The 21657-nt window shown below is 39.9% G+C and overlaps 1 protein-coding gene and 1 long non-coding RNA gene across 2 annotated transcripts; both read left to right on the top strand.

The window, feature by feature from the left end:
- The first annotated feature begins 8150 nt into the window (after positions 1-8150).
- Positions 8151-18276, top strand: LOC111978951 (GRAM domain-containing protein 2B-like). The gene is made up of 11 exons (XM_024009197.2): positions 8151-8355; positions 10959-11120; positions 11235-11295; positions 11467-11539; positions 11904-12007; positions 13051-13140; positions 13247-13312; positions 13511-13609; positions 13890-13971; positions 14104-14184; positions 14423-18276. The coding sequence occupies exons 1-11, from the start codon at positions 8315-8317 to the stop codon at positions 14524-14526; spliced, it is 963 nt and encodes a 320-aa protein (XP_023864965.1). The 5' UTR covers positions 8151-8314; the 3' UTR covers positions 14527-18276.
- Positions 18277-19680: 1404 nt separating this feature from the next.
- Positions 19681-20706, top strand: LOC111978950 (uncharacterized). Its single transcript, XR_002879256.2, has 2 exons — positions 19681-19798; positions 20214-20706. It is a non-coding gene; the product is annotated as an uncharacterized lncRNA (long non-coding RNA).
- Positions 20707-21657: the final 951 nt, after the last annotated feature.

Below are 21657 nucleotides of genomic sequence, written 5' to 3'. Positions count from 1 at the left end.
AAACGACAAAACAATGAACCTTAAATCCCACCTGAGGGACGACACTACTAACAAGGAGTAATTATACAAGAACATCAGCAACAAACAACAACAACAACAACTAGATGAATGTCAAAGAAAACCTGCGCTCTCAGGAAAGACCTGGAAAGGGTGTGTTGGGAGTCGGAGACAGACTATTACATGTGTAATCCTGCTTATTCTTCTTACCTCAGTGTTCAAAATGTGGAGGACTTATAATACCTGTGTGTGTTGTGGTCAGCTATTTCAAAAACGAAACCAGTGAAAAACAAACCTGCTTCAGAAACAGGAGTTATGATATGTATGTGTAAAAAATACAAGGACACAAAAAGCCTGGGTATTTGCTGCACCCTAAATGGGTTTTTATGTTATTACCTTTCTATCTATGGGTTAAGTGTATGAGGGGTGAAAGTGCAAAGGTGAACGTTTTCATGTGTCTGTCGTTTTGCATTCTGGTGTCTGTTGCTGCCACAGCTAGTCCTGGCTTAACCTGAGCACAGTTTTAGACAGAAGACTAAACCTAGTCCTAGACATCAAAGTAGGACTAGAGGGACGGTTTGAGCTGCATGTCTGTGATTGGACGCCAGGCTCTCCTACCCACAGTGCCAAGAGAAACCACGCTGTTCCTGGGCAGATGGAAAATGTACTTTGACCTCTGATGAGGAGGAATGGTGCCCTACTATCTGTACATCCAGCTTACAATACATGAACGGTAAACTCACAGATCTAGAACCAGTTTACCATCCTTAAATTGTAACCTAAACCATTTGGGTGAAAAAGCTAAACTGACCTTGATCAGTGTCTGGGGGCAACTTCACCCTACTCCAAGTGGGGATCAATATTATTACAAGTTAAAGTTTAGTCATTTCTTACTTGCTATTGCTGACATCATATTTCATAACCCAATGACAGTAAAGGTTAAACACAGTTCAGGCAATTCCATTTCAATCCCAGCCAGTCATTTCAGGAGATTCCATGTATGAAATGAATGTTGTCTATATTTTTCTTGGAGGACCATTTCGATGAATGAACAGAATTTCAAATAATGGTCTTTTTTGGGGGGGGGTCAATTTCCAGCTTCTGCAGAAATAATTGTAAGGATCCTATTCATTGTGGTTCAGTGTCTTTGCCTTATGTTTCACCATGTTGGTTATCTGCTGCTTAAGCTGTATCCCATCTACCTGAGCTAAGCATTGAGTGCCATGATGTAGCTTACACCTATTTGAATTCTGTCCCCATACATTGGAATGGTCCTGATGGCTCAGTGGGTTGGAGCCTGGTTCTGACAGCATTAAGGTTGTGGGTTAAACCCCTGCTTGGGGCTACGTATACGGTACTGAATATGTGTGTTAACCGCGAGTCGCTTTGGATGAAATGAGCTTTGCTTGTTAAACAATGTAAATCCCAACGGGTTGAGAGTAGAAGAAAGAGGTTTGAACTCAAACTCAACCCACTCTCTTCCTCTCAGTCCCTCCCTCGGCTCACATTGGCTCTTTACAGCTTCTCTCCGGTTTCTCTCTGCTCGTAGTCTTACTGTGCAGACAACAAAAAAAACGAACGACACAACCCGATGCTTTCCCTCAAGTCCACTCCGACGTGCCCCCACAAGCCTTTGAGATGTTGTCCTCTTCTCTTATTCATTTGATGTACTATAATCTGCTTCCCCAGATACGTCGTGATTGTAGAGCACAGTAGGGTTGATCGTACATGAACTTGAACTGTACATACCGTCTGACGTATAGAGTTCTTTATAGTCCAGTACATAGGCCTGAGCATAAGGCGTACATGCAGTACAACACGCATAATTATTTATTATCMAAAAAAAAGAGCCTTATTGTTATTGTTGACTTTGTCAAATATTTATTTGATATGATTTTTTAAAATATTTATTATCATTCTATTTTGTTACTGTTATTAAGACTTGATTTTTTACTATTGGTTGATTTGTTTATTTATAGTTTTATTTGGGAAAATAACCGAATATAACCAATGAGATGTTGTTTACTTGGCAAGCCAATTTTACTGTAAGATATCGTCAGTGTTTTTTTAATTGTCTTTTTTATTTGCTTTAGTACAATGTGTACAGCACTCTGTGTAGAGTGCTATTTGATACTGATGTCCTCATAGATAGATACTTAGAGCCAGACCTAGTTTCAGTTCAGTGACTCCCCCCGCCCCCATTATCATAGTTAAAGTGGTACGATCCGATCGCCAATACGGCGGCATAGATAGAGAGATTAAACGGGTCGAGGAAAGTACAGTAGTTGTTTAAAGTCTATGCTACACTGTTCAATTATAGTGTGCTACTATAGATCGAAGAAGTATATGATAACATTTTGGGACAAATGGTGGGGAAAGTATTTAACAATTAAGTTATCCGGATATGCAATTTAAGTGTGGTCCAAAAGTTTATCTGGTGTGACTTAAAATGTTAATTATTCAAATATAAATATACCTGAAATGAAAGACCCACAGACTAAACATGTGACATCAAGTAAGGRCCAGTTTCTATGGCATCACATATATCCTGTTACCTGGTAACTGTTATTTTCTTTAAACCCTGGTTGTAGATAGTATTGTATGTTGACTTTGTATTAAAAGCAGGATGATTGGAGATACAGCATAATGAGTCATTTGGTTCCTCAGTCATTGTTTGTGATTGTCTGACAACTGGCTGCAAATGATGTACTGTAAAAGTATAGGAATGTAACACAGCAGAAKCAAGGGAGGAAGCCTTTGTGATGAGGTACATTTCAAGAAGAAAGGTGTGAAGTGTATCTTTATCCACTAGGTGGTGTCCAACTACCTATCTAGAAAGAAAATGTCCATTTATTTTACTAGGCAAGTCAGTTAAAGAAAAAATTCTTATTTACAATGACGGCCTAGGAACAGTGGGTTAACTGCCTTGTTCAGGGGCAGAACGACAGATTTTTACCTTGTCAGCTCGGGGATTCAATCCAGCAACCTTTCGGTTACTGGCCCAACACTCTAACCACTAGGCTACCTGCCGCCCCAACATGGCTCCCATTTAACCAGTCAAAGTCCATCTAATCTATCATTATACCAGAAAGTGTTCCTAGCTACGATCCCTCAACATTCAGGTTGTGAAACATTTCCTTGTATTTAGTATTTGGACCAACCAAATGGTTTTCTTTAGAATGTTGTAATGGATGGAAAATGTCTATTTGTCATCTGAATTCTAAAACACAGTTGCAATACCATTATGCACTACAGAGATTGTCACAAGCTTCTCCCCTATCGTGTAGTGTGATACAGTGATAGGACACAAAGAATGGTGGGGCCTGACCATAGTAGGGTTTGAGTTACAGGAAACTTCCATAATAGCAGGGCGTACACACACACACACACACACACACACACACACACACACACACACAACCCCACAACACACACACACACACACACACACAGTAAGGTGCTGCAGATCCTATCACCTCTCATTCTGATGCATCTAGATGATACAGTCTATGGCACTTTTTGCTCAGCTCCGAATGTACGCCTTATCCCTCCCTAACCTCTGCTTGACTATCTTTCCCCTCAAACGTGCACGATATTATATACAGGGGAAGATCTGTTTAAATGTGAGCGAAATGTGAGCGAAATTGCTTCCATGGTGCAAACCAATTGGGGTCAAGCATTTACAGTGAAGCCCGTTGTCATTAAACTAATGTTCTATTGGATGTAACTCTATCAGTCAGAGGTGTCACATTTCCTCGTGGAGATCTCTGCTGTGACCGGCCCAGTAACCCTAAACCTCTGTCCCAACACAGTATCTCACAACCCCAGACGAGGCCGCTGAGGGAGGGCGTAACACTACACCTCGGCGCTCTGACGCCAAAACAATACAGCTACAGCGCAGTAAACTGGGCCATATAAACTTCTACAGCTACCCAATCTGTCTGTCTCTGTTAGTAGGAGATGCTCTCAGGTTGACCGAATGTCTGTAGAAGTATCGGGTTGGTTTGTCAGAGGGTGGTAGAATTCTTTGTTAATACAGAATGGAGAGGTATAGATGATATGTTAATTACAAGCTTATAAACGTATGAATATCTCACGCTGTAGCTTATTCATCAGGCTGGCTAACAGGGTTGTTTTGATATGGACTGTATGAAATGCATTAACAATCCCTTCACCCCAAGGCACCTAGTAGGTCTCAGTAACSCTTCAATGATACAGTACATATTAAATAGAGTCCTATGTACCTTGGGGTAAAGGCAGTCCTTGAGTAGGAGTGAAATARGTTCCGGTACTAATTTTGGGTGCCGGTACGTACTGTTTATATTTAGGTGCAGAAGCKAAATACTTTTGCGCTAATATTCTATAAGAGAAACGGGAGCTCAAGCAGTAGAACRTTTGAGGTGTTGGTACTCAGCTGAGCTTCTGCCCAAGTCAAGCACTGGGTAACGGGATTGTTAATGCATTTCATACAGTCCATATCAAAACAACCATGTAATTTCCAATTGAGCTGACATATGCAGTGTTTACCATGAATGCAGTCTCAGCTAACGCAGGAACATTGCCCTCTTGGGTTAGAGTCTATCAGATCTGCGCTAGCCGACACCAGCACAGCAGTTGTTTTGACAGTGCCAGAGGTGCAACTGTAGTAGCCTGTAGTAGCTTATAGCCTACCTAAAGCGGACATTGCCCTTGGCTGCACCGAGTTCCATTTAGAGAAATCCAAAGCAGCCGTGTTTACAAATTCAAACACTGGAAAGTGATATGTAATCTACACTTTGATTATGCTGATAGAAAAATCCTCATTATTTTGATTTATAAACTGGGTGGTTTGAGCCAAACTGCTGATTGGCTGAAAGCMATGGTATATCAGACCGTATACAATGGGTGACAAAACATTTATTTTTACTCTTCTAATTACGTTGGTAACCAGTTTATAATTAAACAATAAGGCCTAAGGAAGTGTGGTATATGGCCAATATACCAAGGCTTAGGGCTGTTCTTATGCACAACGCAACGCCATTACAGCCATTAGCCGTGGTATATTAGCCATATACTGTACCACAAACCCCCGAAGAGCCTTATTGCGATTATAAACTGGTTACCAACGGAATTAGAAGAGTAAAACTACATGTTTTGTCATACCCATTGTGGTTTGAGCCGTGATATGTCAGACCATATACCATGGGTATGACAAAACATATATGGCCAATATACCACGGCTAAGGGCTGTGTCCTAGCACTCCGCATTGCGTTGTATGTAAGAACAGCCCTTAGCTATGGTATATTGGCCATATACCACAATTCCTTAGGCCTTATTGTTTAAAGAGACTACACTTTCTCCCGCTGAACTTCTAACTTGACTGGGGAAGGTGTGATTTTGTGACAATGATTGCAAGAGCTACTCACCGATTTGACAGCTCCAATGCAGTTCCACCTCTGCTACGCAGTGCTATCGACGGTTAATGCTGGATCTGATTGAATCTAGGACTAAGCCTAGGCCTAAAAATGTCAATCAAGCTGTAACGCTGGTCTTCCGCGATACGGATTGAATTGAGCCCCGATGTTTTTCCCAGTCTATATTAAATATTAAATTTAAATATTAAAATAAATATTAGCGGAACATAAATGTCCTGTAAATGAATTAGTGAGTGATGTAGAACGTCTGCATTGAATTGAAATATATAGCCTATAATATATAGGAATATATAAGAAGATATAGGCTATATCCATACATTGTCGCAAAGTGGGTCGCGACGTGTCAGAGTAAATGTATAATTATTTCATGAATTACTGGAATTGACTTGGCCAAGTGCATCTGCGGTCTGTGCTCAGTTTGGCAGCTGCGCGAGTGGGAGGGAGACGCCCGTGTGCTTCGCGGTTTCCCGGATATTTTTTCTGCAGTTTTCTTGAAGATCACTCTGCGGCACACACGATGCAGCGCTGTCGTTCAGCAGCAGATGATGCGCTGTCTGCCACTGACTTGTCATTCTCACTAGCCATCACTCACCGCTGTCATGAAATGAACTCATGCTAGCAACAAGTTCTGACTGAGCTCAATTGTCATGAAAYGCATATACAGCGATGACTTTCTCTCTCTTTCATACAAACTTATAACGAGGAGCTCCCACAATGTGTTTTGTGCCGGGATGTGCTTAGTAATGAGTCTCTCATAACGAACAAACGATGGTAAACCCAGGGAGTTCTTTCAGAACCGCTGCAKAATGCTTCAGGAAACAGTGTTTCGACAGTTGAAGAGTACGTCAGCTAGCGAGGCATTGTTGTCRTTTTATAACAGGTGATGATCAGMAGAAATAAGGGAGTACTAACTAACTGTCATAGTAGTAGATGTGCGTTTCTCTTTCAAACAATCCCCTGGCCTTGTACACAGCTAATAGATTAACATTCGCCAAAGCAAACTAGCTACTGATAGTGCAACCCTAGTAACAGTACAGATGAAGATGAAAAAATGATCGGGCCCACTGTACATCTTACTGTAGAAATGATTGTGAAAACTAGTCTAGGTTTGAACTGTTGCTGTTAAAATACCATTTTTATTCTTAACTGGAATAAACTTATTGAAGTAAGATGCTTTTTGAGGCAAACACACTCACACAGTTCTGGGTTGTTCATCTACAGTAGGATGTAATCGGCCTGTGTGTAGCTGGTGTAGAGAGTCAGGTGCAGGACAGCAGATATGAGTAATCAACCTATTTACTAGAGTATTCACAAATACAACACAATACAATATACCGAGCCCACAATAACGGCCGTATACAAGACAAACAATTACTCACAACCAAACATGGGGGAACAGAGGGTTAAATAATGAACAAGTAATTGGGGGATTGAAACCAGGTGTGTAAGACAAAGGCCAAACAAATGGAAAAGTGGATCGGCGATGGCTAGAAGGCCCGGCGACGTCGACCGAATAAGGAGAGGGACCGACTTCGGCGGAAGTCGTGACACAGGAAGTGGTCTCCTGCCTGACTGAGAAACAGTAGATTTTCTGGTTCAGTTTGGCACCACATACCTATGCGAATCAGAGTTCTCAACTCTGACATACTAAAAAACAAGTACAGAAAAACCAGTTTCAAGGCTGAGCATCACCTCAGTGTTGTACTGTCAAAATCGGAGCCCAGAATAGACATGCTCTCATTATTACTGTGTGTGTGTGTGTTTTCTGGTCTACATCTGTGTGATGTGATCAATCAGTTTATTCCAGTTCAGAATGAAAATGACGTATTGTATTTTAACAGCAACAGTTCCAACCTAGACAGATATGTAAGAGTGTTTTTAATGGGGGAAAATAAACATGAATAGATATTAGATAATAGATCATAGATATAGATATTTCATTTCATTGTTATTTGTTTTTGTCTATATTGCACTTGTTTTAGGCATAAGGGCAATGAAATGTACCGATATTTATGTATAGTTGCATAGTTGCATATTTTCCTAAGCTTGGGACCCAGGAAAACACTGCATTTCTCATTTGGGTCCCAGGCTGAACAAGTTTAAGAACCCCTGCTATAGAGCATTATTTATTATCATGGCCAGACAGATGCAGCTGAATTTCCTCAAACTCAAAAATGTCTTTGTCATGATGATAAAGTGGTTTTTCAGGGAAAACATGTATCCGCCTCTTTCAAACATCAAACAAGAATGCTATACTACACCCACAATTTTTAAGAATCTGCATTGTAACGTTGGGTTCTGAACAAACTGAGTAAAACTCAAACGGACAACTAGAAAAAACTCAAACCAAGTTTACACACCCACTGGGTCAAACAGCTGTGTGTGAGAGTGTGTGTAGTGTACGTGACATGTGTGTACATGTGTTTGCGTTTGTATTTTGATTCATGCATTATGTGTATGATTTACCCAGCACTAACCTGTGGGTGGGAGTAGGATTGTTACAACACCTGTAGCAACAGTTTCCACAAGCAGCAGAGGTGTGTGCAAGTAGCACGGCAGCAGGCTCGGGCCTCCAAAGTTGATTGGTTAAGCTTGAATGGTATTCCCGCCCCCAGAAATTGATAGATGATGCCAACAATAAGCTTGAAGAGGATAGGCTGGTAACAGGAGAAGGCTGTCTCTGCCTCTAGCCATCTATCAGCTGCTTCTCTCTGTGGGCTAAAGCCAGGTAGGAAACTAGAGAGACAGGCTGGGCGTATACTGCAGCACATTGGTGGCTAAGTGTGTGTGAGAGAGTCGGTTCACACCGACACAGTCAGTGAAGTACAGAAGGGTGGAGTGGAGAGGAGCTCAGTGGGAGTGTGCGTGGGGGAGTGTGTGAGACATTTAACCACTCCAGACCATGAACATGAAGCACCGGAGGTTCTCCCTTGACAGCTCAGTGTGAGTATCAACCAATCAAACTTTTTTAAATAAGTGATTTATTATTATGCATTGTTTCTGTACAGTTATTGACAGGCTCAGTTAAACTCCAGCTGTAGAGACCGTCTCCAATGTTTATGTTTACATTAGGAAGTTGGAATGTCCCTTAACATAATCTTATTGGATTTTCTAATAGGATATTACAATATTGAATACTGTACAGTCCTCAAACATACAGTAGTACATACCACATAGATTAGAACACAGCCATATGGGGGTTGGGCCATTCAGCTTGTATTTATTGCAGTTTCACAAGTGGGTTAATCTGAATGGAGGATTCACCTGAGTGGAGAAAGAGAAAGTGAAAGAGAAAGAGAGGGAAGGAAGGAAGGGAACTTGTGTGTTGCTATAATTTGGACTCAGGGGTGGATGTAACTTAGTAAACGAAAAGCCAGGACACTAAAATTAGTATGATATGTTTAAGATTGGTATGTAACGTATACATTTTTGGATGTCCATCATCCATTTTGTATGATATGTTACAAATTACAATTTGTATGATATGTTTGTTAGGATTTTCAATTTGTTTAATATGTTATGAATTTGCAACATGTCTGATATGTTAAGAATTCCAATTTGTTGTGGCTAACATTAGCTAGGTGGCTTACACTAACGTTAGCTAGGTGGCTAATGTTAGCTAGACTAGGAGTTAAGGTTAGGGTTGAGGTTAAGGTTAGGGTTATGGTCAGGTGTTATCTTAAAGGGTTAAGGTTAGGGGAATGGTTAGCTAACATGCTAAGTAGTTGCAAAGTAGCTAAAAAGTAGTAAGTAGTTGCAAAGTTGCTTATTAGCTAAAATGCTCAAGTTGTCCGTGATGAGATTCAAACAAGCAACCTTTGGGTTGCTAGACGTTTGCGTTGTATGCCAACCCATCCACCCCGACCAACCACCCACCTTTCGTTTTTGACTTAATAAATCCCTTTCCTGCAATCAAATGACCTAGTGGCCTCCTGGGTGGAATGTTATTCATATTTGTAATAAACATTATTTCAAAAACCTGCTGAAAATCTGAAGTTTTTATGTCGACCGGTTTTGTTATATTTCAGTCTTCTGTGATGTATATAATACCTTAATATAATATAATAATATAATACCTTTCAAATCTATAGCTGACATGGTACAGGTGACTTATTTTCTTTAAGACCATAACCATGTGTGTGAGATGTGTACTTTTGCTTCAAAGTAGATTTGTTTAAGACTACCAAGAAACACTCTCTGTGACCCTGATTTAGCCCACTGCAGTAAAATTAATCAACCTTCTTATGTAACCATACCAAATGTAACATATCGTACTAATTTCAATGTCCTGGATTTTCGTTTACTATGTTACATCTGTTCTATGAGACCAGGCTGTTTTGTTTACGTTCCACCAAAATGCGTTGCAGCCATACCCTTCAGGGCCCTTGTCTTTATTTATTTGTCATTTTTTAAGATTAGGTGAAAATTAACAACTTTCTATTTCTTTAGTCATTTAGGAGATACAAACAGGTTGTTTTGTATTATATCTTATTGGTTTGTTTGTTGTAGTTTTAATATAATCTTTATTTTGTATATATATAGCGTAAGCATAGATTTTCAATCAATAATTAATCCAATTCATGACTTGACAATATATTTTTGACAAGCCTAATAAAAGGCACACGTTTCAAACAAATACTTACATTTGTTGGTCCTTATCCAGACTCAGAAATGACAGGCTGGTCTATTCGGGAGGAGGTGAATCCGCTTTCTGTAGTGGAGATGTACATACTCAAGCCTTTTTTGCATAAAGATTGTTTTGAGGACTCTAATTCTGTGATGATTTTGTGCATTTTATTTGCACATTCACATTGAAGTTTGACTTTTTGAGCTGTAAAGGTAGTAGCTTTTGTTTCTATTAGGCCTATATTGTCTGTAAGGAGTGGCACAATATTTAATGTATAGTGATGGAACAGGATTATCAAAGATACATGTATATTCAATTTCCATTGTTTGCTTTCTCCCAGCCTCAGGTGGGGGAACTTAAACATCCTATAACACACACTTTGCATGTGACATGTTTTGATCATTTAAAATGCAAATAATAGCAAATCTTCCTTTGACCTGGATGCCACATATGTTTTAGACCACTCATTTAACCGTTAAGGTGTTGTTGACTATCTTATCGACTATGAGCTAGAACTGCTCTGCCAACCGTTGAACTCCTCTTTATGGTTGTCTGATGGTATCAAGTAGATGATGTGAATGTAAATAACAGGTAGCCTATTGGTTAAGAGCATTGGGCCAGTAACCACAATGTTGCTATTTCGAATGCCCGAGTCAACTAGGTGAACAATCTGTCAGTGTGCCCTTGAGCAAGGCACTTAACCCTAATTGCTTCTGTATTAAATAATTGTTAGAGCAGCTTTCACCAGAAGACAAAACTATGCCCATGGGTAGGTGAATTTAAATTCAAACCACAACTTTATGTTAATTACAAAGTAAGACCTATACCTTGCAAATAGCTAAGTATGACCTCTAAACAGAAAGTGTTTACAGACCCAGGTGGCGACACTCTATGACCGTTTAGTGTCCTGTTCCTCCAGGTCCCTGGAGGATGGTGATGGAGGTAGTCTGCTGGACCAGAGGAGAGGCAGCCGCAGTAGGCCTAAGAAGAGTGGAGAGAGGAGGAAAAGCCACAGTCTAGAGGAGGCACAGCTAGAAACACAGGAGCTGGGATGCAGCCTGAACAGGAGCAACTCACTCAGGTCAGAGGGTACTTATGAAAGCAAGTACAATGACTAGAACAGGACTTGGACTGGGGGAAACGAAACCCTCGAAGTCCATATGTGCGTGTGTAATTGTGATCTCCCTATACACAGGTCACAGACCATAGAGGAGGAGAGCTTCCATCGGCCTGATGGCGTCACCATCACCAAAAACGTAAGCACATTTAAATGTAGAGTACAACACCCTGCAGATACTATTGCTCCTTCTCCACTACATGTTTGGGTTCTTGGATCTGGCTCGGAAATATGTCCTGATTGAATGATTGATTCATTCATGAATTGGTTGATTGATTCATTCATTCCATTTCCTCTCTCTCTCTTGTAGAGCTTTGTGAAGTACAACAAAGCCTTTCACAAACTCTTCGAAGACATTCCTGCAGAGGAGAAACTAACTCACGGTGAGTTGATATCAGTACATGGGGAGTGTGTAACTTATTTATGATCTTGTCGTTGTCCATTGATTGTTTGTCTGGGCTGCGTGTGGATTCATGTCTTGCATGTTTGCTTATGGAGTCGACATAATAATGAATGCATTGGGACATTCAATATAATTAATTCCACGACCTGTACATTGTGCTCCTTGCTAACAACTAATTACATTAAAATACTTATTCACTCACTTTGCACAATATGTTAACATGTGCCCTCAGCTGCTTAGGACGGCATACAGAACATCACACTGTATTCTGGGAAAAGGGACGTTTCATTCAGAAACTCTCTGTGTCTCTCTCATTTGGCACTGTTCTCTGCTTGTGTTTTCAGCGTTCACCTGTGCCCTGCAGAAGGAAGTGTTGTATCATGGGAAGCTATTTGTGTCTGTCAACTATGTGTGTTTCTACTCCTCCGTACTCCTCAAAGACACCAAGGTAAGAGGCTCAAATATATTGGAGTAGAGTAGATAACGCCAAGTTCGCCAACGCCAAGTTCCATCATTATTGGGACAGTGAATCATTTTTTTTAATTTTGGCTCTATACTCTATATTCTATACTCCAAACAATGACTATGGGGTTAAAGTGCAGACTGTCAGCTTTAATTTGAGGGTATTTTCATCCATATCGGGGTAACCGTTTAGAAATTACAGCACTTTTTGTACATACATAGTCCCTCCATTTTAAGGGAACAACAGTATCAGGACAAATTCACTTATATGTGTTTTTTAAAGTAGGTAAACGTGAAGTATTTGGTCCCATATGCATAGTACGCAATGACAGCATCAAGCTTGTGACTCTACAAATTTGTTGATGAGTGAGAAAGTTACAGACCCACAAATATCAACCCCCCTCCAAAAAATGCTAACTACGCTTATTCGTAATGGTGAGAGGTTAGCATGTCTTAGGGGTATGATATTTTGGCATCTGTAACTTTGTTTCACAATTTAATTCAGGATTATTTATAATCAATGCAGTTATTTTGAAGTGTTTAGAAACATATTCTATTGTTATTTGAGATTTCTTTTTAAAGTGACTCCAAAATAACACAATACATACGTACCTGTTTCTTTCTGTGTTGTGTGTGGAGTTGATGTGGTACCTGTTTCTTTCTGTGTGAAGTTGTTGTTGTACCTGTTTCTTTCTGTGTTGTGTGTGAAGTTGATGTGGTACCTGTTTCTTTCTGTGTGAAGTTGATGTTGTACCTGTTTCTTTCTGTGTTGTGTGTGAAGTTGATGTTGTACCTGTTTCTTTCTGTGTTGTGTGTGAAGTTGATATTGTACCTGTTTCTTTCTGTGTTATGTGTGAAGTTGATGTTGTACCTGTTTCTTTCTGTGTGAAGTTGATGTTGTACCTGTTTCTTTCTGTGTTGTGTGTGAAGTTGATGTTGTACCTGTATCTTTCTGTGTGAAGTTGATGTTGTACCTGTTTCTTTCTGTGTTGTGTGTGAAGTTGATGTTGTACCTGTTTCTTGTTGTAGGTGGTGGTTCACGTGTCCAGCATTAAGGAAGTGAAAAAGCAGAACTCAGCCTTGTCTATGCTCTCCATCCACACTACGGATGGAGACAAGGTCGGAAACAAACCCACAGTGGCCCTGTTAGTCTTTGTTTGAGTGCATGTGTCTGTGCATGTGGGTTGTTGTGTAGTCCCTTATTCTGTTTTGTCTATGTTTTCAGTATTTGTTGGTGTCTTTGCGGAACCGGCAAGTGTGTTACAAAATCCTGCAGTCTGTGTGTGCACAGGTATACCCACATGATCTCTGACCTCTCTCTCTCTCTCTCTCTCTTCCTTTTGCTATATAACTCTCTCCCGTCTTTCTCTCTCCCGTCTTATTCACCCCATTTCTATCTCCTTATCCATCATCTGCAATTGTCCTCTACTTTCTTTGTTCTCTTTTCACCAAAGATGAATATTCTTTAACACACTGCATTGTGTGTCAGACTGTGTTCACACAGCAGCAGGGGGAGAATGGTAACAGCAGTTCCCACGTCTCGCCAGGAGAGAACGGTGTTGACGACGTGAATCAGGACATAGACACGGTAAGACCCCATCATGTCCCACCATGTACTGCCCAGTTCTACTTTGACTGGTTATGACAAATGTCTGTCCTTTGTTGACACACCTATCTATGGTTCCTCATGGTTGATCCGCACTTTGCACTTAGTGATGTCAAAGAATTCCCTTTCACTTTCCAGAACTCACGTTCAATTTGATTTTGTGTGGAATGAATTAAGACACCACTAAGATAAATCATGGGCTTGTCATGATCAGACACACAAGCATCATTTCCTTTTCATTTTAACCCTTCCCTGCCCACAGATATCCAGCCACTCTAGCCTGGAGGACAGTATGGAGCAGAGCCTTCCTAAACAGACCGTCTACTCTGACCTGCCCAGCAGAGGTATTAGGATGTTTCCGGAAGAGACAGGAGAAAGAAAGGAGGGAGAATAGGAATAACAGAGGACATAAAAGAGAATATTATGTTACGTTGTAATAGAACAATGATTGATAAATGCATGCTCATCTTCCTCAGGGAGGGACAGCTCCACTCCTAGAAGCAGCATCAGCAAAGACCAGGACGATCAGTTCACATTCACAGAGGAGGAAGACGCGGGTAGTTAAACACACACTGACCACCACAAACACACACACCCACATACGTGCAACCACACACACACGTGCACATATACCACACACACACTTAAATGTTTGAATAATCAATCAAATCAATCMAAWKTATTTATAAAGCCCTTCTTACATCAGCTGATGTCACAAAGTGCTGTACAGAAACCCAGCCTAAAACCCCAAACGGCAAGCAATCCATTTAATCCATTTTYTCTTCTCTGGATCAGCTAACTCGTGTTTTTGGAGAGTCACTGARAGGATTAAATCCCTCCTCCTCATCAGAGAGATGAGCAACCTCAACGTCCTCCTCTCCATCTATCTGTTTCTGTGAGTACCATCCACCTCTCTGTCTTTCTCTCCGCCGTCTCTCTACCTCTCCATCCTCTCAATGTCTAGACCTAGATACTGAAGCCCTCACATCTTATCTTATCCACACACTGCCACGAGGGCTGATGGGCGGCCAGCTCTAGGACGAGTCTTGGTGGTTCTAAACTTCTTCCATTGAAGAATGATGGAGGCCAACGTGTTTTTGGGCACATGCTACAGAAATGTTTTGGTACCCTTCCCCAGATTTGTGCAACGACACAATCCTGTCTCTGAGCTCTACGGACWATTTCTTCGATCTCATGGCTTGGTTTTTGCTCTGACATGCATTGTCAACTGTGGGACCTTGTATAGACAGGAGTGTGCCTTTCAAAATCATGCCCAATCAATTGAATTTACCTCAGGTGGACTCCAATCAAGTTGTAGAAACATCTCAAGGATAATCAATGGAAACAGGATGCACCTGAGCTCAATTTCAAGTTTCATAGCAAAGGGTCTGAATACTTATGTAAATAAGGTGTTTTTGTTTTTTGTTTTTTTCAAATTTGCAAAACTTTCTAAAAACCTGTTTTTGCTTTGTCATTATGGGGTATTGTGTGTCGATTGAGAAGAAATTGTTTAATTTAATCAATTTTAGAATAAGACTGTAACGTAACAACATGTGGAAAAAGGGAAGGGGTCTGAATACTTTCCGAATGCACTGTATAGCCTCGTTATTGTTATTTTATTGTGTAATTCTTCTTTGTTTTACTTTAGTTTAATTAGTAAATATTTTGTTAGCTCTTAATTTTCTTAACTGCATTGTTGGCTAAGGGCGTGTAAGTAAKCTTTTCACGTTAAGGCGTTGTATTCGGCGCATGTGACAAATACAGTTTGATTTTATTTTATTACATTTATCTAGCGCTCTCATGAGTGCTTTGTTCTGATTTTGTCCATTTTCAGACGTGCGTCTACACATGATTTTCAAATGTGTCTCTTATCTATCCATCGTATACGTATTGTGACCAGATTTCCTGGTCCCTTTGGCTATATAATCACCTTTTCAAGGAAATGCAGGTGTCTGCCTAACAGTCTGTCTGCCTAGGTATGTTGTCTTTCTGGATTGGTTAGGAGCCATCTGATGTTTATATGAGGTTAATTCCTGGAGAGATGGTAAGATACAGTACCTTCAGAATGTATTCACACCCCTTGACTCTTTACACATTTTGTTGTGTTTCAGCCGGAATTTACAATGGATTAAATTGCAATACCCCATAATGTCAAAGTGGAATTATGTTTTTCACATTTTTTACAAATTAATAAAAAATGTAAAGCTGAAATGTCTTGAGTCAATAAGTATTCAACCCCTTTGTTATGTAAAAATGTGTAAAAATGTGCTCACCAAGTCACATAATAAGTTGCATGGATTTACTCTGTGTGCAATAACATGATTTATGAATGACTACCTCATCTCTGTACCCCACACATACAATTATCTGTAAGGTTCCTTAGGTCAAGCAGTGAATTTCAAACACAGATTCAACCACAAAGACCAGGGAGCTTTTCCAATGCCACGCAAATAAGGGCACCTATTGGTAAGTGGGTAAAAAAGCAGACATTGAATATCCCTTTGAGCATGGTGAAGTTACTACACTGAACAAAAATATAAACACAACATGTAAAGTCTTGGTCCCATGTTTCATGAGCTGAAATACATTTTCCAYATGCACAAAAAGCTTATTTCTCTAAAATGTTGTGCACAATTTTATTTACATCCATGTTAGTGAGCATTTCTCCTTTGCGAAAATAATCCATCCAACTGACAAGTATGGCATATCAAGAAGCTGATTTAAACAGCATGATCATTACACAGGTGCACCTTGTGCTTGGGACAATAAAAGGCCACTCTAAAATGTGCAGTTTTGTCACACAACACAACACCACAGATGTCTCAAGTTGAGGGAGCATGCAAATGGCATGCTGACTGCAGGAATGTCCACCAGAGCTGTTGCCAGAGAATTTAATGTCAATTTCTCTACCGTAAGCTGCCTCCAACGTCGTTTTAGAGAATTTGGCAGTACGTCCAACCAACCTCACAACCGCAGACCACGTGTATGGCGTCTTGTGGCGAGCGGTTGTCAACAGAGTGCCCCATGGTGGCGGTGGGGTTATGGTGTGGGCAGGCATAAGCTTGAGACAACAAACACAATTGCATTTTTTCAATAGCAATTTGAATGCACAAAAATACTGTGACCAAATCCTGAGGCCCATTGGGAGGTGCATGTTTTTTAAGGTGTCTGTGACCAACATATGCATATCTATATTCCCACTCATGTGGAATCCATAGATTAGGGCCTAATGCATTTATTTTWATTTACTGATTTCCTCACATGAACTGTAACTCAGTCAAATTAATGAAATTGTTGCATGTTACATTTATATTTTTGTTCAGTATAATTACACTTTGGATGGTGTATCAATAAACCCAGTCAAAGATACAGGCGTCCTTCCTAACTCAGTTGCCGGAGAGGAAGGAAACCATTCAGGAATTTCACCAGGAGGCCAATGGTAACTTTGAAACAGTTACAGAGTTTAATGGCTGTGATAGGTGAAAAATTAGGATGGATCAACAACACAACATTGTAGTTACTCCACAATACTAACCTGTAATGAAAAACTGTACAGAGTGTAAAAAATATTACAAAATGTGCATCCTGTTTGCAACAAGGCACTAAAGTAATACTACAAAGTGTTATGTTTGAGGCAAATCCAATACAACACATTACTGAGTACCACTCTACATAATGTCAGAAACAGAATGGAGCTAAGGCAAAATCCTAAAGGAAAACCTGGTTCAGACTGCTTTCCAACAGACACTGGGAGATTAATTCATCTTTGAGCTCCTGAGTGGCGCAGCGGTCTAAGGCACTGCATCTCAGTTCTAGAGGCGTCACTAGAGACCCTGGTTTGATCCTGGGCTGTATCACAACCGATCATGATCGGGAATCCCATAGGGTGGCGTACAATTGTCCCAGCGTCATCTGGGTTAGGGTAAGCCTTTATTGTAAATAAGAATTTGTTCCTAACTAACTTGCTCAGTTAAATATAGGTTAAATAAAAAACGTAAAAGACAAGGACAAATCTAAACTGGAGTTGCTTACCAAGAAGACAGTGAATGTTCCTGAGTGGCTGAGTTACTGTTTTGAATTAAATCTACCTGAAAATCTATGGCAAGGCCTGAAAATGGTAGTCTAGCAATGATCAACAACCAATTTGACAGAGTTTAAAAGAATACTGGGCAAATGTTGCACAATCCAGGTGTGGAAAGCTCTTAGAGACTTACCCAGAAAGACTCTCAGCTGTAATTGCTGCCAAATGTGCTTCTACTAAATATTGACTCAGCGGCGTGAATACGTATGTAAATTAGATATTTCTGTATTATATTTTCAATAAATTTGCTAACATTTCTAAAAACATGTTTTCACTTTGTCATTATGGGGTATTGTGTGTAGATGGGTGAGAAAAACTAATATTTAATCAATTTTGAATTCAGGCTGTAAAACAACAAAATGTGGAATAAGTCAAGGGGTATGAATAGGAAGGCATTGTAGATGGATCTGGTTTTCGAAGCACACTATGTTCTCCAGATGGTCATACTKTATGTACTGTGAGCTTCTTTCATACTGTATGTACTGTGAGCTTCTTTCATACTGTATGTACTGTGACCTTCTTTCATACTGTATGTACTGTGACCTTCTTTCATACTGTATGTACTCTGAACTTCAATTCATTACTGTAATGTATTCTGAACTTCATTCATATGTATGTAACTGGTGAACTTCTTTCATACTGCATGTACTGTGAACTTCTTTCATACTGCATGTACTGTGAACTTCTTTCATACTGTATGTACTGTGAACTTCTTTCATACTGTATGTACTGTGAATTCTTTCATACTGTATGGTACTGTGAACTTCTTTCATACTGTATGTACTGTGAACTTCTTCATACTGTATGTACTCTAACTTCTTTCATACTGTATGTACTGTGAACTCTTTCATACTGATGTACTGTGACTTCTTTCATACTGTAGTGCTCTGAACTTCTTTCATACTGTATGTACTGTGACTTCTTTCATACTGTATGTACTGTGAACTTCATTCATACTGTATGTACTGTGAATCTTCATTCATACTGTATGTACTGTGAACTTCATTCATATACTGTATGTATGTGAACTCTTTCATACTGTATGTACGGTAAACTTCTTTCATACTGTATGTACTGTGACCTTCTTTCATACTGTATGTACTGGGAACTTCTTTCATACTGTATGTACTGTGAGCTTCTTTCATACTGTATGTATTGGGAACTTCTTTCATACTGTATGTACGTGAGCTTCTTTCATACTGTATGTACTGTGAACTTATTTCATACTGTACATACTGTGAACTTCTTTCATACTGTATGTACTGTGAACTTCATTCATACTGTATGTACTGTGAACTTCTTTTCATACTGTATGTACTGTGACCGTCTTTCATACTGTAGTGTACTGTGAACTTCTTTCATACTGTTGTACTGTGAACTTCTTTCATACTGTATGTACTGTGAACTTCTTTCATACTGTATTACTGTGAACAAAATAATGGGCTCTCCCTTTAGAGTCTGGTTCCTCTCACAGTTTCTTCTTTTATGTTATCCAACCTCCAAGGCTATAGTAAGATAGGTTCCTTGCAACTTCCTCCTGTGGTTTTCTTTCATTAGTTGCCTGTGAACTGTGAAGGATACATGTATTGCGTGTTTGTGGTCTGACAATACTTTCTATTGCCCTTCAGGGATAATCAATTCATATTGAATTACACCTAATTGTGATAGATTTATATAGACTGTGTTAGATTTTAATCACACATACACTGTAGAGAGATTACCTTTCATGTGCGATAAAACAGTATTCAACAGTATAAACAATAAAAGATTAGGGAGGAAACACTTCCTTAGTTATTTTGCTTATGTGTACAGTACATAAGTGTGTGTGTGTTGTGTGGTGTGGGGTGTGGTGTGTGGTGTGGTGTGTGTGTGTGTGTGTGTGTGTGTGGTGTGTGTGTGGGTTGTTGTGTGTGTGTGTGTGTGTGTGTGTGTGTGTGTGTGGTGTGTGTGTGTTGTGTGTGTGTGTGTGTGTAGGGTGGTGTTTTCTACTGCTGTCGTCAGGGTAACACGTCGGGCCTGCGGATCTTAGCGCTGGAGGAGCAGCTGAGTTCCCTAGGGGCCCTGCCTGAGTTCTCCATACACCACAGAGAGTGAGCAAACACGCACGCATCACGGGGTGGTTTTCCACAGATTACTGGTCCCCATTGTGATACTATCAAGCACCTTAAAAAAAACTCCAAACTTTTACATGAAAAAGGGAAGACACTTCTCAAATGAAAAACCATTCAACTATTTATGGTGAAGCATGCATGCATGAGGATAAGGCAAGCTAGCTCAAACCGGTTGTGTAGACAGAGTGTTCTCTGACATCATGGCTACAGTACATCAGCAGCAGCAATCGCAGGAGGTTAGAAGATAAACAACCCCGGAGGAATGTCACTTGTTTTTCCAGAATTCACTCCACTATTATTATACATAACCCTAACTACAGGAACAGCCCTTGTGGAAATTTGAATCTTCACTTTACTAATATGTGTCCTCTCGCTGCTCCTTCCTCATTCACAGATACAGGTACAGGGAAACGTAGTCTGCAGAGACATACAGCAAGAAGAATAAAGAGCAAGACTGTTTGTCCAAAGCCACAGTACAACAAACTACGCAGATCCACTTACTGTATAAAGGGTCTCAATTTCACGTCGTCTTGTGACTCGTAAGATGGACCATTCTTAATATATTCAGTATGTATTTGTGGATCCTCCCGATCTGTTGAGGAGACAGATCACTTAGAATCTACGACTCTAGCACCCCCTAGTGGTGTTTCTCAGAAATGTGGAAAATGTTGACTTAACACAAAGCAACATGCCTTTTTAACTTTTTCTTGGTAGCCTATATTTCGTAGAATTTGATTTCAGGCTGTCGCAGTCCACTCCTAAAATAAATTGTCTTCCTGCTCTATTTGTTTGTCTCAGCTCAACTGGCTATGCCTGTTTCATTGTCTTGCTGTAAATTGTGTTATTCTTTAAAGTAATTAAAGTCAGCAAATTTCCTTGCAAATTCATTTTAGAGAACTTGTCTAACTGTCAGTGGCACAAACAGGCCAGCAGGGGGCACATTCTCCTCAAAACCAAATAAAACCTACTGTACACAATTATTAGTGTAGTATACTTCCAATCTATAAAATCATGTATTTGAAAAAAGGCTACTTCTAAACATTAAAAAKATATGTTTTCTTCTTAATACCGTTCTTGAATGTCACCCTATTAACTAAAATGGATTGATCACTGGCATAAAGCAGTTTCTCTGGACCCCTGCAAGGTCGGAGTTCCGCCCCTCCCCTTCCTAAAATGAAATAGAATGCATCAGCCAGACAGCCACTCACAAAGTATACACTACTGATTGCTGTCCATGGTGCTGAAATTTCAACATGTCTATGCGGCTGTCTATTTKAATCGATTCTAGGCTTTCTGAGGTGCCAGGGCATGTTGCCTAGAGCTTTGCTTTAGCTAATGGATAAATGATTATTGTTAGTCCTATTTGGTCGTCATTTTCTCAAACTAAGCCTAAACATTTCATGAAGCTATAGCCTCCTCCATGGTGTCTGTTGTCTGGAGGCAATAATGTGTCTGTTGGCGCCTATAATGTAATTACTTATTCTATAATTAAAGTTGGAAATTCAAACATTGCAGATCGTAAAATTGATTTCCGATGCAACAGCATACTAATCAGTTACCAATTTATTTTTTAAATACACAACTGTCTTTTATGGCCTAACTGAACGTGCATGACATGAGTAGTCCTTGCGCTCTCTCCTGGCTCGGATAGAGAGTTGTGAAAAACCAGTCTATTACCCCTTAAGAATCATACCCTTTTTTCAATTTTCGCCTAAAATGACATACCCAGATCTAACTGCCTGTAGCTCAGGACCTGAAGCAAAGACATGCACATTCTTGATATCACTTGAAAGGGAACACTTTGAAGTTTGTGGAAATGTGAAATAATGTAGGAGAAT

Source organism: Salvelinus sp. IW2-2015, linkage group LG19, assembly GCF_002910315.2.
Source record: "Salvelinus sp. IW2-2015 linkage group LG19, ASM291031v2, whole genome shotgun sequence".
Taxonomy (NCBI): Eukaryota; Metazoa; Chordata; class Actinopteri; order Salmoniformes; family Salmonidae; genus Salvelinus; species Salvelinus sp. IW2-2015.
The sequence above is the reverse complement of the archived record's forward strand: the minus strand, read 5'-3'. Positions and strand labels throughout refer to the sequence as shown.